This window comes from Anomaloglossus baeobatrachus, chromosome 1 (genome assembly GCF_048569485.1).
Source record: "Anomaloglossus baeobatrachus isolate aAnoBae1 chromosome 1, aAnoBae1.hap1, whole genome shotgun sequence".
NCBI classification, from domain to species: domain Eukaryota; kingdom Metazoa; phylum Chordata; class Amphibia; order Anura; family Aromobatidae; genus Anomaloglossus; species Anomaloglossus baeobatrachus.
In genome coordinates, this window is record NC_134353.1 from 33,844,011 (window position 1) to 33,858,817 (window position 14,807).

At 45.2% G+C, this 14,807-nt stretch overlaps 1 protein-coding gene across 1 annotated transcript in view; it reads right to left on the reverse strand.

Annotated features, from left to right (window-relative positions):
* Nucleotides 1-10,727: 10,727 nt before the first annotated feature.
* Nucleotides 10,728-14,807, reverse strand: part of LOC142244410 (vomeronasal type-2 receptor 26-like) — a 34,319-nt gene continuing 30,239 nt past the window's right edge. The window contains exons 5-8 of the mRNA XM_075316941.1: nt 13,859-14,608; nt 13,479-13,614; nt 12,825-12,922; nt 10,728-11,635 (exon numbers count right to left, since the gene is read on the reverse strand). Of these exons, the coding sequence (XP_075173056.1) occupies nt 10,728-11,635; nt 12,825-12,922; nt 13,479-13,614; nt 13,859-14,608 (1,892 nt within the window). The remainder of the gene's footprint in view (nt 11,636-12,824; nt 12,923-13,478; nt 13,615-13,858; nt 14,609-14,807) is intronic.

The window sequence follows — 14,807 nt, forward strand, 5'->3', positions numbered from 1 at the left end:
TTGCTTGTCTGGCAAAAATCCACTTTGCTGTGTGTGTGGCTGTGATTGGCTGACCGCCTGGCCCGCCCCACTGTACGCGCGGTTAGGGGGAAAAAAAATGGCGATCGGCATTCTCTCAGCACTCAGTTGCAGCACTGATCTAAATCCCGTCCTTCCCGCACACTATATGCTGAATTTTCATAAAAGCGTGATTCACAGTGACTCACTATTACAGTGAGAAGCCAGCTAGTAACTAGCTAGGATTTTTGTTGATCAAACCGTTCTCGAACGTTACTCGAACTGTCGAACTTTTAAACTTTTAGCAAAAGGCTCAAGTTGGTCGAACGACACGAACAAAATCACTCGAACATGAAATTGGTGAACCTCAAACATCGCTTATCTCTAATGACTATATGTCCTTGTCACTTTTCTATGTGTTTGTGTTGTCTTGTGAGTTGTTTGTCTTGTTTTGGACACCTTAGAACGTGTTTTCTATGTGTTTGTATGTGTTTGTGTTTGCCTGCCATTGTTTTCAATGGGGTTTGAATGGGTTCGCTGAGCTGCTGTTCGATGAACCCAACTGAACTCGAACACTGGGGGTGGCTCAACACTAGTCAGCACTATTTCTAGTCATAACAATTCAGCATTTATGTTGCAAATATTGCAGCAAGAAGGTGCACAGGTGTCTGGCGCTTCCAAGAAATCCAAGTCCATTTTGTGCTTGTGGCAGAGTAGCACTCAAGCTTGCTTCCTCCGTCCCCTCCCACCAGCCACGGGCAATAGAGAGGGGATCAATATATTGTTCATCTGCTGATTATTGTGCATCCATCACCTCTTCCTCCTAATCCTCTATTTGGTCCTAGACTCCTTCACCTTATCTAACCTTTTTTTGGTACTATGAGCCCCCCTTGATCGTTGTACTCTAGCCACTTATGCCATCCGTCTGTGTGATGACAGTCTAGGCCTAAAGATATTGGTCTGCCTTTCGCATCCTACTCTGCTGCTTCCTCTTAATCTGTGACGACCATCTCCTCCCACAGACTATTCAATGTGTGATCCAGCATGTAGATGACCGGAATATTGATGCTGATGATGGCATAATCAACGTTGACTATATTAGTAGCAATTTTGAAACTGTGCAGAAGGTTGCAGAGATCCTTCATGTGTGCCCACTCTGAAAGCATGATTTTCCCCTATGACTGGACTGTTTTGGCCCAGGCTATTTTACATAACTTAGTGCATCATGGCTTGTTGCTGCTGCCCCAGTCGCAGAAAATGTGCAGAATAGAATTCCACTGTGTCGGCCAGGGCCGGATTATAGGCGGGGCAAGCGGGGCTCCAGCCCAGGGGCCCCCACCAAAAGAGCTTCTAAGGGGGCCCCCACCACCAGGGCCATACTTGTCAGCATTTTTTTTTTCTTCACACCCTCTCCCCCTCCGTAAAGACAGTCTAATAAATCAGCTGTGTTTTCAGAGGGGGGGGGGGCGAGCGGTGCACCGGCATTTATTTGTATCTGCGTCTTTAAGACGCAAAAACAAACTGCGGGCACAGGACGCTGAATGACCCCGGAAGTACCAGCGATTGTACTTCCGGGGTCAGAGGTGTGCCAGTGAGCTCCCTGCTATGTGCTGCGGCCGTCATGGGCGTACCCAGCGAGGGACGGGGGGGCACCTGCCCCCCCACCCTAGAAGCAGGGGCATGGTGTAATGGGCCGCTGTATGTTCAGCCACGCTCCTCCGCAGTGTGTGCATGCAGGCCCGACACACTAGCTGCAGCAGGAGCAGGAGGCAGCGCTGTGCTGTGTCGGCTCTGCTGTGTGCGGTGTGCCTGGCATGCACACAATGCAGAGGAGCGCAGCGGAGCCGGAACCGGTGCTCGCAGCTTCCTCCTTCTACCTATTCAAATGTATTTGCGTCTTTCAGACGTAAATACATTTAAACAGCGCGCCGGGACTGGGCCCCGCCCCCGACGTGCAGTAACGTGATGAGATCAGCACCTTGCTGACGTCATCACAGTGCTGCGGGCGCCGGCACACAGGGGAGATCAGATGGTAAGTGCTCCATGAAGGAGCCGAAGAGACAGGTTTAATTAATGATGATGAGTGGGGAGGGGCTGAGGACACATAACGGGGAACATCTGTGAAGGAAGTGGAACACAGCTTTGTGACAGGCAGAGGGGGGGGGGATCCTGTATTCCGAGGGAGGGGGAGGCAGGAGTGTGTAGGGATGGGGCAGTGTGATTTGTGTGTGTAGGGGGGTTGCATTGTATTGTGTGTGGGGGGAGGGGTAATGGGGGGGTGCATTGTGTGTGTGTGTGTGTGTGTAGGCGGTAAAGGGAGATGCATTGTGTGTGTGTGTGTGTGTGTGTAGGGGGTGATGGGTGGGTGCATTGTGTGTGTGTTTTGTGTGGGGGGAGTAATGGGGGGTGCATTGTATTTGAGTGTGTGTGTGTGTGTGTGTGTGTGGGGTGATGGGGAGATGCATTGTGTGTGTGTGTGTAGGGGGTGATGGGTGGGTGCATTGTGTGTGTGTGTGTGTGTGTGTAGGGGGTGATGGGTGGGTGCATTGTATATGTGTTGTGTGGGGGGAGTAATGGGGGGTGCATTGTATTTGAGTGTGTGTAGGGGGTGATGGGGGGGTGCATTGTGTGTGTGTGTGTGTTTGTAGGGGGTGATGGGTGCATTGTGTGTGTAGGGGGTGATGGGGGGTGCATTGTGTGTGTGTGTGTGTGTGTAGGGGTGATGGGGGGTGCATTGTGTGTGTTTGTGTGTGTGTGTAGGGGTAAAGGGGGTGCATTGTGTGTGTGTAAGGGGTGATGGGGGGTGCATTGTGTGTGTGTGTAGGCGGTAAAGGGGGGTGCATTGTGTGTGTGTGTTTGTGTAGGGGGTGATGGGTGGGTGCATTGTGTGTGTCAGAGCTGTGTATGTGTCAGAGCTGTGTGTGTCAGAGATATGTGTGTGTCAGAGATGTGTGTGTGTCAGAGATGTGTGTGTGTCAGAGCTGTGTGTGTGTGTCAGAGCTGTGTGTGTGTGTGTGTCAGAGCTGTGTGTGTGTGTGTCAGAGCTGTGTGTGTGTGTCAGAGCTGTGTGTGTGTGTGTGTCAGAGCTGTGTGTGTGTGTGTGTCAGAGCTGTGTGTGTGTGTCAGAGCTGTGTGTGTGTGTCAGAGCTGTGTGTGTGTGTGTCAGAGCTGTGTGTGTGTGTGTGTCAGAGCTGTGTGTGTGTGTGTCAGAGCTGTGTGTGTATGTGTGTCAGAGCTGTGTGTGTGTGTGTGTGTCAGAGCTGTGTGTGTGTGTGTGTGTCAGAGCTGTGTGTGTGTGTCAGAGCTGTGTGTGTGTGTCAGAGCTGTGTGTGTGTGTGTCAGAGCTGTGTGTGTGTGTGTGTCAGAGCTGTGTGTGTGTGTCAGAGCTGTGTGTGTATGTGTGTCAGAGCTGTGTGTGTGTGTGTGTGTCAGAGCTGTGTGTGTGTGTGTCAGAGTTGTGTGTGTGTGTATGTGTGTCAGAGCTGTGTGTGTGTATGTGTGTCAGAGCTGTGTGTGTGTGTATGTCAGAGCTGTGTGTGTGTGTCAGAGCTGTGTGTGTGTGTGTCAGAGCTGTGTGTGTGTGTGTCAGAGCTGTGTGTGTGTGTCAGAGCTGTGTGTGTGTGTGTCAGAGCTGTGTGTGTGTGTCAGAGCTGTGTGTGTACTGTAAATCTGAATGTGGCAGAACAGGATAAGATAAATGTTCATTGGATTTATATCTAAATGCTACGGTTCGCGCTCTACTGTTATAGCTAAAAATATTAACGTTATGGGGCCCCCACCAGATTTTCTGCCCAGGGGCCCCCACCAACCTTAATCCAGCCCTGGTGTCGGCACATCCCATATCAACCGAATAACCAGTAGGCCGAAAGAGGTCAGTAGTGATGAAAGTCGATTAGTTGAGGGGCGCGATCGGCGGAAATGCGTACACAATGACTGTGCCTTATGCGCTATCAGCACATCCAGGCCAAGATAGTACAACCAGGCTGAGGACATGAGCCATGCAAGGCACATGTGTGAGGCTGCCCTGACATAAGGCTACAACCACCTTTATCGCACGCAGCCTTCTTTGGCTACAGGTTCAGTGGAGACAGCCATTGCGGAAATTCCGCCTGGATAGCTATCCACGACTCTTCAGCTGTGTGACTAGGTTCTCTAAAGTACTTTAATTTCAACAGTGTCTGATTGCAGTGAGCCCTGGCAACACTGTACAGAGATGGAGGCATTCTCTCTACTAATGGTGGAACATCAGTTACATTAAGGGAGAGAATGAGGGTGCAGGTAGAGGCAGAAGCAGTGGAAGAAGGGGTAGATACAGAGGTTTGTACCTCAAGCCTTGGGGACTTCACGAATTGTGGAGCAGCCCTTTCCCCACCTGCCCCAACAGCCACCAGAGTCACCCAGTGTCCAGTCAGTGAGCTATATTGCCTCTGTATATGCATGCTTGTCCAGGTGTCAGTAATGAAATGCACCATGTGAGACACAGAGTTTTTGAAGGAATGGGTGATGTTGTCTGTAACATGTTCTAGTGCAGGCACAGCTTTATTAGATAAGTAACGGCAACTGGGCAAGTAGTACTGGTGGACTGCCACGGCCATCTGTTTTTAGAAACTGTATCCACCAGGTGGAAAGGCAGCATTTCCATGGCCTATAGTTTAGTATAGTATAGTGAAGTTCAAGCTCTTAGCTTTGGCATGTATAGGAGGAAATAATCTTTTACATGACCTCAATTGTGGTACTGAGGGCTGGCTACTGTGGTGAGAGAGGGTGAGTAGGGAGTAGACGATGAACTGGTGGACTGTGAAGGACGTGTTGTCAGAGGTGTGATGATGGATTGAGAAAGATGTGGTGTGCTTGGTTTCTGAGATTGTTCAAAAACAATAGACAGGTCCACTTCTGTATCAGCTGATGGGCTCTCACTTACCCCGACTGCAGCAGTAATATAGTGGGGGTTTTGTGAATGGAGTCCTGTGGGAAAACTCTTGGCACTGTAAAGGAGGATATAGAAGCAGTAAAAACGGTTGATGGGGTAGCCGCTGGTTGGAGAGGTCCCCTAAGCCACATTTTAACGCAGTAGTATTCCCAAAATAACGCATGTGGGTTGTACATGTGTCGGTTCATGGATGTAGTATTCAAATTCATGTAATTTATGCTTCTAATAAGTCATTTTTTACAAAGTTGGCAGTTAACATAAATTGGGTCATCCTTTGTGATCTCAAAAAAGGCTCACACTAGACAACCTTTACCGACCATGCAAACTACAGACCCACGACTTCTGTTCGCCATCTGAGGTTGCAGTGCTTGTCATGTCTGCTTCAATAAGTGTTTGTGCGGGAAGTGGCAACGTGACCTCTTCGTCTTCCTCCTCCTCCTTCACCTCCTCTGCTGAGCTATTAAGCTGCGTGCATCTGCGTTTACAACATTTGGGATGTACAGCCTCATGGTCATCCTCTAAGTTGTCCCTCTTCTCCCTCTGAATGTCAACCTCCTCCTCTTCTTGCCCTGACAGCCCTCTATAGTACGTGTGAGCCTCACGAATCTCAGTCTCATTACCATCACCTCCACCCCAAGGCTTAATGTCTGGTGATGAGGGTCTGGATTCTTCTTTGACCATACTTTATCCAACCCAAGATCCAACTGACAAGCATTTTGAGCATTGGTGAATATGCTTTCCTCCTCTTCAGTGTGGGAATTTTTGTAGCAGACCTCTGAAGCAGTTAGTTTTAGTGGGCTCCCGAGAGTGAGTCAAGCACCAGGGCCCTGTGTAAGTGTGTTGAGCCGCAGGTCTCAGAATGACTCAGGCACAGTCAAAACAAGCATGCGCTGTAGCCCAAAATTAAGACTTTGCCTCAGGAATGACACAGTCAGGCAGAGCATACTCAGTTGGCGAAACACTGGAGTTAGGCTGCGGCTGGGGAAAATCGGGACACAGGAAGGAGCAACTGCGGAAACACTTCGTTCAATTGTGAGGGGAGTCATTTTGGAGTTTGTTGAGGAGCACCGTAACGCCAGTGAGCAGCATCCTTTGCCACAGACCAACAATCTTCCGGTGCTGTCTATACTGTTAACCATGATTGGAGCGTAAAGTCTATATTTATGGCAACTGGACATCACAGTACCCGGGTATGGTAGGCTGTGCCCAGACAGTAATGCGTGCACGCAACACTTTGTTTTATTATGAAAACACATATATGTTCTGGGTAGGACGACTATATAGACAATAAGACTTGCTGCCTCTTCACTGTCAAATTGTCACGTACAGTTTAAATCATAGAGGGACATCGACATATGTTTGCATTGAATGTTGCTTTTTAATATTTACATGACTGTGTTGCAGAGCTGTGTGGTTTGCATTCACACTGTTATCATCTGCCTTATCTGTGAGGCTTAAGCTAACAAGGGTATTCAGGGGGGGTAATGTGTTTTGTTTATGTTTAGGTAGATAACTTGGAACCTCTGGTGATGCGCCACTAGTAAGTTGTCTTCGCACATACACACACACACACAAACACACACAAACACACAATTACTGCTGCTACGCAGAGGGCTTAGCAAGCAGTAGGCCACTGATTAGATTGTTCTATTATTTCAATTTAATGCATGGTTCTTATTGTTTGTTTTGGGAAAGTGAAACAATCATTTATGAACCCAACTGCAAACAGTGCTTTTCATGTTGCGTGGTTTTGCTGCATACTGTGGATCCCACCAAATACAAGACTTAAAATGAAGCATAAGTCGCAAAGGGAATTTCACTGTGATACAATGCGGCCTATCGGGGCTGTGCAACCACCGCCTGCCCCATCAAGTGCATCTGTGTGCTCTTCATCCTCTGTGACTGTGGGGACAGCAGTCTCACATGCTTTTTCACACTGAATTTACACCTCGTTACCCGTAAGCTGGAGTGTGATTGGCAAGTCATCACTTGTTTTGGAAGTGGAAATAGATGGTATTGTTGAGCTGTTAGACATCGAGAGAACAACCATTGGATGAAGGAAACATCTCCACACCTGCACCTTCGTGAAAGATTGGCTGGACTACCTGCAGTTAATTATTGCGTTCCACAAATGGAAAGGAGTGTAGAACGCACATGTGTTGTACCTTGCTTGGCAGCAAAGGAACAATATCTTAGTATTCCAGACAATTTTAGGATGGTAGAAAAAATGTCAGCTCTTTGGGCAAATTAAATAGCGTGGCAAAAGTGGGCAGGTGGGTACAGTGGCCGTGTTCTGTGTGTACCAGGACAGTAAAGGAAGCCTCACTTTCTATCCCTCCTAATGATGAAATGCAGCAAGAAATTCCCTGAGTTTGCTATAAAATTAGCGTTGCAAAATGTGCATGAGGGTGTCATGCAGAGGGGCTATAAATAGCTTGGCACCAGTGGGGCACTAATGGAGTACAACAGCCACTTTTGGATGCCACTAACTGGCAGCATTTTTTGCTATTATTATAGCTTATTAAAAACAGAGCAGGAGGGTGTCCTGCACAGGTGATAGAAATAGCTTGGCACCAGTGGAGCACAAATGGAGTACAACAGCCACTTTTGGATGCCACTAAGTTTACTCAGTGTTTGCTAGTATAATGGCTTAGTAACAATGAGCTTGAGTGTGCAAAGGGCAGGTGGGTACAGTGCCAGGGTTGTTGGTCAGTGTACAGGAAAGGAAGTCTCACTTTCTATCCCTCCTAATGGTAAAATGCAGCAAGGAACTCCCTGACCTTAGCTACACAGACGCTCTTATCTGTATCTGTTAAAACCTCTTTCCACGGCCCTGACTGTCACCTATGGCTCTGAGATTGCTGTTATTAGCCCATAAAAGGGCTGAAAAATTTCTATCTCTATTCTGTATAGCGCTGTGTGTAGAGCGTACACAGCAGTATCGGCGACAGGAGCTGCACCTGCGGTGTCTGACACCCAGACGCAGAAGGCAGATAATGGCGTGCTGGAACAAAATGTCCGTTTTTGTAATGCAGGGACATGTGACATCACACATGCCGTTGCTTCTCTGGCTAAAAGTCCACTTAGCTGTGTGTGTGTCTGGGATTGGCTGACATGCTGGCCCGCCCAACTACACGCGCGCGCTTAGGGAAGGAAGAACAGAAAAAAAAAATGGTGATCGCCATTATCCCAGCAGCAGTGATCTGAAGGCGCTGTTCCCGCACAGTATACGCTGAAATTTCATAATAGTGTGAGTCACAGAGTGACTTACACTATTACAGCGGAAAGCCAGCTAGAAATTAGCTTGGCTTTTTGCTGCTAAAACCGTTCTCGAACGTAACTAGAACTATCGAGCTTTAGCAAAAAGCTCGAGTTCTAGTTCGATCTAGAACAGGCCCCAAAATCACTCGAACCGCGAACTGGAGAACCACGAACCACGAACCGCGCTCAACTCTAGTCCAGACATTCATCATCACCAAGGCGGCAGGCATGGGACGGTGGGGAAGAGGGATCAACAAGGGCGCATGGTAGCAGCTGAAATGTTGAGGAAGGTGCAGGAGACCAGGAAGAAATGGAGGACAAACTATCGATGGGCATGGAAGACTCAGCAGATGAGTGAGACCTTGGTCAAATTTCAGTTGAACGAGGTTGTGGGGAGATGTCAGAGGAAGAAAGCATGGTTATCACCTCGCCGCCACAAACACAGCGAGAACTTGGTCCGCATGGATGTGCAAGTCACATGAGTGCCTTCTTGCTGCACTACCTACAACATGACCCTCGGATTGCTCGATATCAACAGTCAAACCGTACCAGCAGCAGCGTATCTGGTGCTGATAACAGCAATTTTATTGAATCATTTCATAATTTTTTTTAGACTCTCCTTTGCAAGGCCACCAGAGACAACAAGTCTGACACATAGTCAATGGCTGGAGAGGATGATACAGGACTATCTCCAAATGAACATCGATGCCATGACTTTGCAACTGGAGCCTTGCTCATTTTGGGTTTCAAATCTTAAAAAATGGCCAGAGCTCTCCACTTACGCTTTGGAGATTTTGTCGTGTCCAGCTGCCAGCGTTGTCTCTGAACGTGTCTTCAGTGCTGCTGGGTGTGTGCTGAAAGATAAGCGCACGCGTCTGTCCAGTGACAATGGGGACAGACTAACGTTCATCAAGATGAACAAGTCATGGATTCGCAAGGACTTTACTACCCCTGTGTCATCCTGGGGAGAGTAAATGCTTGTGGATTTGGAATTTGCATGATGCAAATTTACCTGTCAAGTTTGCAACTGGGGCACAAGTGATGCCACTGAAGGGGTGTCTGTGGTGCCCAATTTTTGGAAAAAATGGAGACTCTGCTTGGAGTCCCCTTGCGGTGTTTTTAAAAACGAGCCAAGATGAACAAGTCATGGTTCAGCAAAGACTTTGCTACCTACCCCGGTGTCATCCTGGGGACAGTTAAGGCTGGCGTATTTTTGAATGTGCTTGATTCAAATCTACCTGTCAAGTTTGCAACTGTTTCACAAGTGATACCCCTGAAGTGGTGTCTGTGGGGCCCAATTTTTGGAAAAAATGGAGATTATGCTTGGAGTCCCCTTGCTGTGTTTTTAAAAACGAGCGAAGATGAACAAGTCATGGTTCAGCAAAGACTTTGCAACCTACCCCGGTGTCATCCTGGGGACAGTTAAGGCTGGCGTATTTTTGAATGTGCTTGATGCAAATCTACCTGTCAAATTTGCAACTAGGGCACAAGTGATGCCACTGAATTGGTGTCTGTGGGGCCCAATTTTTGGAAAAAAGGGAGACTCTGCTTAGCGTCCCCTTGCTGTGTTTTTAAAAATGAGCCAAGATGAACAAGTCATGGATCAGCAAGGACTTTGCTACCTATCCCTGTGTCATCCCGGGGACAGTTAAGGCTGGCCTATTTTTTAATGTGCTTGATGCAAATCAAAACATCCTGTTTGCATTTAGGGCACAAGTGATGCCACTGAGGTGGTGTCTGTGGGGCCCAATTTTTGGAAAAAAGGGAGACTCTGCTTGGAGTCACCTTGCTGTGTTTTACATGATTTTAGAAGGACATGCCATGCCTATATCTGTGTCTCCTCCGCTTTTTCCTCATCCAGCTGTTTTGTTTTCGCTTGAGTATTTGTCCTTGTCACTTTCCCATGTGTTTTGTGTTGTCTTGTGAGTTGTTTCTCACCTTTTGGACACCTTTTGTAGGTGTTTTCTAGGTGTTTTTATGTGTTTGTGATTGCCTCCTATTGTTTTCAATGGGGTTTGAGAGGTTCGTCGAACGGCTCGCCGAACCGAACTCAAACGCGGCCTTCGTTCGACGAACCAAACTGAACTCGAGCCTCTAGAGGCTCCCTCCTCTTTAGTCGTGAGAGGAAGATGCTTCATAACACTAAGCGCCCACTTTTTTCTACCTTGACTCGACTGAAAATGTTTCTGGTGCTTTTGGAACTGGCAGTTCCTCTGTGTGTGGTACTGGACATAATGCGAATGGAATGCGAATGGAAGATTTGGATACTGTAAAGTCCACTTCTTCCTTGAAAGCCTTGTCTAATGGACGGCATCATGCAGAAGTAGCAATTGGTAGAGTGATCGGTTGGATCTCGCAAATTCATTGGCACTGTAAAAGGTGTAGATTGTCTCTTTCCAGGCCACAATTGTTTTAGACGTGACAAACACCTCAAAAGTAAATTAAATAATGATCATTATGAAAATCAAGAAACCAAAATTGAGGGTATATAAATACAATAGTGTATATTACTAAACATGATTTATTTAATTTTATTTTCTCAACCATATTTTTGCTTTTTTAACAAATTGACCTTCGAATTTAAGTCTGGTCTCAGAATAATAATATAACATTTAGGATAAAATATACAAACTAAAATGCCAACATTTGAAGATAATATTGCAAATATCTCTACTAGAACTGTACTTATTCCAGTTACACTTAAATAGGCTGGAATAAAAGCCACCCAGACGCTGCAGACCACCAGCATGCTGAACGTGATGTTTTTAGCTTCATTGAAACTATCTGGCAAATTCCTTGCCAGAAAAGCCACCAAGAAACTAATGGCTGCAAGAAAGCCTATGTAACCAAGGATAATGGAAAATGCTACTAGTGACCCTTCATTACACTGAAGAATGATTTTGTCGGCATACAAGTCAAAGTTGTTTTCTGGGAATGGCGGTGCAGTAGATAACCAGAAAATGCAAAGTATAGTTTGTGTAAATGAGCAAACAAACACTAAACAGTTGGTGATCTTCACTCCAATAAATTTTCTACATTTGCTTCCAGGCTTGGTGGCTTTGAAGGCCATGTAGACCATGATGGTTTTAGCCAGGATAGAAGAGATGGCTACTGAGAAGATAATCCCGAATAAAGTCTGACGAAGCATACAGGTGACATGTGTAGGGCGACCCATGAACAAAAATATACAGAGAAAGCTTAACATCATGGAGACAAGCAAGAAGAAGCTTAAGCTTTGGTTAGTTGCTCTTACAACTGGTGTATCTCTAAATAAAGTGAAGATTCCTAAGATGACTGAAGTTTTGAGAAAAAGAAAAATAATAATGATAGATATAAAAAGAGTTATTGAGTCTTCAGTATATGATAAAAAATACTTTTCCTTTGGTGCACATTGATTGTTGTCATTTGGCCACTGGTCTATTGGACACCTGATGCATGATTGCTTGTCTAAAAGAAGAATAAAGAAATATATAAAAGTACAATTTTGGAGAATTTTTTTTAAAGATACAAGTTCTTAGACTTTGTGGAGACCAAGATTTCCTTTGCACATGACACAATTAAAAGGGTTATCCACTACTTTATTATTGATGGCTCATCCTTAGGATAAGTCAACAATGTTTGATTGGCTGGGGTCCGACACTCGGTTCTTGTGCCAAACAGATTTTCTCAATGCAGATGGCCAGAAATGCTCAGTTTCGGAATTACTAAGTCTTCTAATATCAGCCACAGCTGGGATCTGCATATCTGCCTCCTTTGGATTTGAATGGGAGGTAGATATGCAGTACCCAGCTGTGGCCGCTACCAGAACACGGAGCAGCTCCAGCAATAAGCAATTCTGAACACCTGCTGCCACTGCCACCACCAGAAACAACTGATCGGCGGGGTTGCCTGGTGTTGGACCCCAGCCTATCAGAAATTGAAAGCCTATTTCAAAAGCAAAAAAGTGGAGTCAAGGTCAGGCAAGGTCAGTACCAGAGGAAGCAACCAAGTGGAGAGGTAGGAGAGGGGACAGAGGAGTGGAAGGATGACAAGGGGACAAAATACAGACAAGGGCACGGGGGCACAGGAACAGACGGATCAGGAAATCACTCATAGGACCAGCAATCACAAGCAAAGCAGCGCTAAGCTTATAGCCGGCGCTGGCTCACTGGCAATGTCAGCTTTTAAGGCATCCAGGCTCCGGAAGTGAGGCCCGGGAGAAGGCTCCACCCCCTAGCCATGTGGACGGGGATGCGAACCATGACGACTGTGTCCAAATCAGCATCCTCACCAGATGTAGAAGCAGCTGAAGCATTATAGACCCTATAAAAACATATGTGTTCGCTGTCCTATTTAAAAAAAAAGAAATTGCTCTTACTAAAATATATACACTGATTAGAAAAAGCGTAAAACAATGTTTTTAAATTTTGATTTTCAGGCCTGTTATCTCATTATCCACTACAGCATGGAGCATGAGATGACCTCCATCTTATAGACAATCATCTTGGCTATCTCATACATAAATTTGACTTGCAAATATTTAGTATATGATTAGTTATGCAGATTCTTGTCATGTCGCTGCATTGTTACTGTTTTGCTCCTAAAAAAAATCTAAATTTTTTATTTGTTATTATTTGTTGGTATTTTGCAAACTCACCTTTGGATTTCATCACTGCTTGAATCCTTCTGGGCTCTTGGTCAGATTCAATCATGTCACAATTGAAATCTGATTCCAGGTCTGATTCCAGGTCATAACTACACATTCCCAATGCTGGTGGGTGCATACTGCTTTTATCACTTGGGTGTCTATTTAGCTTCTTCTTCAACTTTACTCACAAGTGTTCAGTTGGGTTGTAGACTGGAGACTGTGGGGGCCAATCCAGCACCTCTTCTGCATGGTCATTGAACCATTTATTCTCAACACATTCTTCTGGGTGTTGTCCACCTGGAATTAAATCTTGTCCTTTTCATACTCATAGTACTGGAGTGTTTTTGGATACTCATCCAGCTGTTTTGTTTTCGCTTGAGTATTTGTCTTTGTCACTTTCCCATGTGTTTTGTGTTGTCTTGTGAGTTGTTTCTCACCTTTTGGACACCTTTTGTAGGTGTTTTCTAGGTGTTTTTATGTGTTTGTGATTGCCTCCTATTGTTTTCAATGGGGTTTGAGAGGTTCGTCGAACGGCTCGCCGAACCGAACTCAAACGCGGCCTTCGTTCGACGAACCAAACTGAACTCGAGCCTCTAGAGGCTCCCTCCTCTTTAGTCGTGAGAGGAAGATGCTTCATAACACTAAGCGCCCACTTTTTTCTACCTTGACTCGACTGAAAATGTTTCTGGTGCTTTTGGAACTGGCAGTTCCTCTGTGTGTGGTACTGGACATAATGCGAATGGAATGCGAATGGAAGATTTGGATACTGTAAAGTCCACTTCTTCCTTGAAAGCCTTGTCTAATGGACGGCATCATGCAGAAGTAGCAATTGGTAGAGTGATCGGTTGGATCTCGCAAATTCATTGGCACTGTAAAAGGTGTAGATTGTCTCTTTCCAGGCCACAATTGTTTTAGACGTGACAAACACCTCAAAAGTAAATTAAATAATGATCATTATGAAAATCAAGAAACCAAAATTGAGGGTATATAAATACAATAGTGTATATTACTAAACATGATTTATTTAATTTTATTTTCTCAACCATATTTTTGCTTTTTTAACAAATTGACCTTCGAATTTAAGTCTGGTCTCAGAATAATAATATAACATTTAGGATAAAATATACAAACTAAAATGCCAACATTTGAAGATAATATTGCAAATATCTCTACTAGAACTGTACTTATTCCAGTTACACTTAAATAGGCTGGAATAAAAGCCACCCAGACGCTGCAGACCACCAGCATGCTGAACGTGATGTTTTTAGCTTCATTGAAACTATCTGGCAAATTCCTTGCCAGAAAAGCCACCAAGAAACTAATGGCTGCAAGAAAGCCTATGTAACCAAGGATAATGGAAAATGCTACTAGTGACCCTTCATTACACTGAAGAATGATTTTGTCGGCATACAAGTCAAAGTTGTTTTCTGGGAATGGCGGTGCAGTAGATAACCAGAAAATGCAAAGTATAGTTTGTGTAAATGAGCAAACAAACACTAAACAGTTGGTGATCTTCACTCCAATAAATTTTCTACATTTGCTTCCAGGCTTGGTGGCTTTGAAGGCCATGTAGACCATGATGGTTTTAGCCAGGATAGAAGAGATGGCTACTGAGAAGATAATCCCGAATAAAGTCTGACGAAGCATACAGGTGACATGTGTAGGGCGACCCATGAACAAAAATATACAGAGAAAGCTTAACATCATGGAGACAAGCAAGAAGAAGCTTAAGCTTTGGTTAGTTGCTCTTACAACTGGTGTATCTCTAAATAAAGTGAAGATTCCTAAGATGACTGAAGTTTTGAGAAAAAGAAAAATAATAATGATAGATATAAAAAGAGTTATTGAGTCTTCAGTATATGATAAAAAATACTTTTCCTTTGGTGCACATTGATTGTTGTCATTTGGCCACTGGTCTATTGGACACCTGATGCATGATTGCTTGTCTAAAAGAAGAATAAAGAAATATATAAAAGTACAATTTTGGAGAAT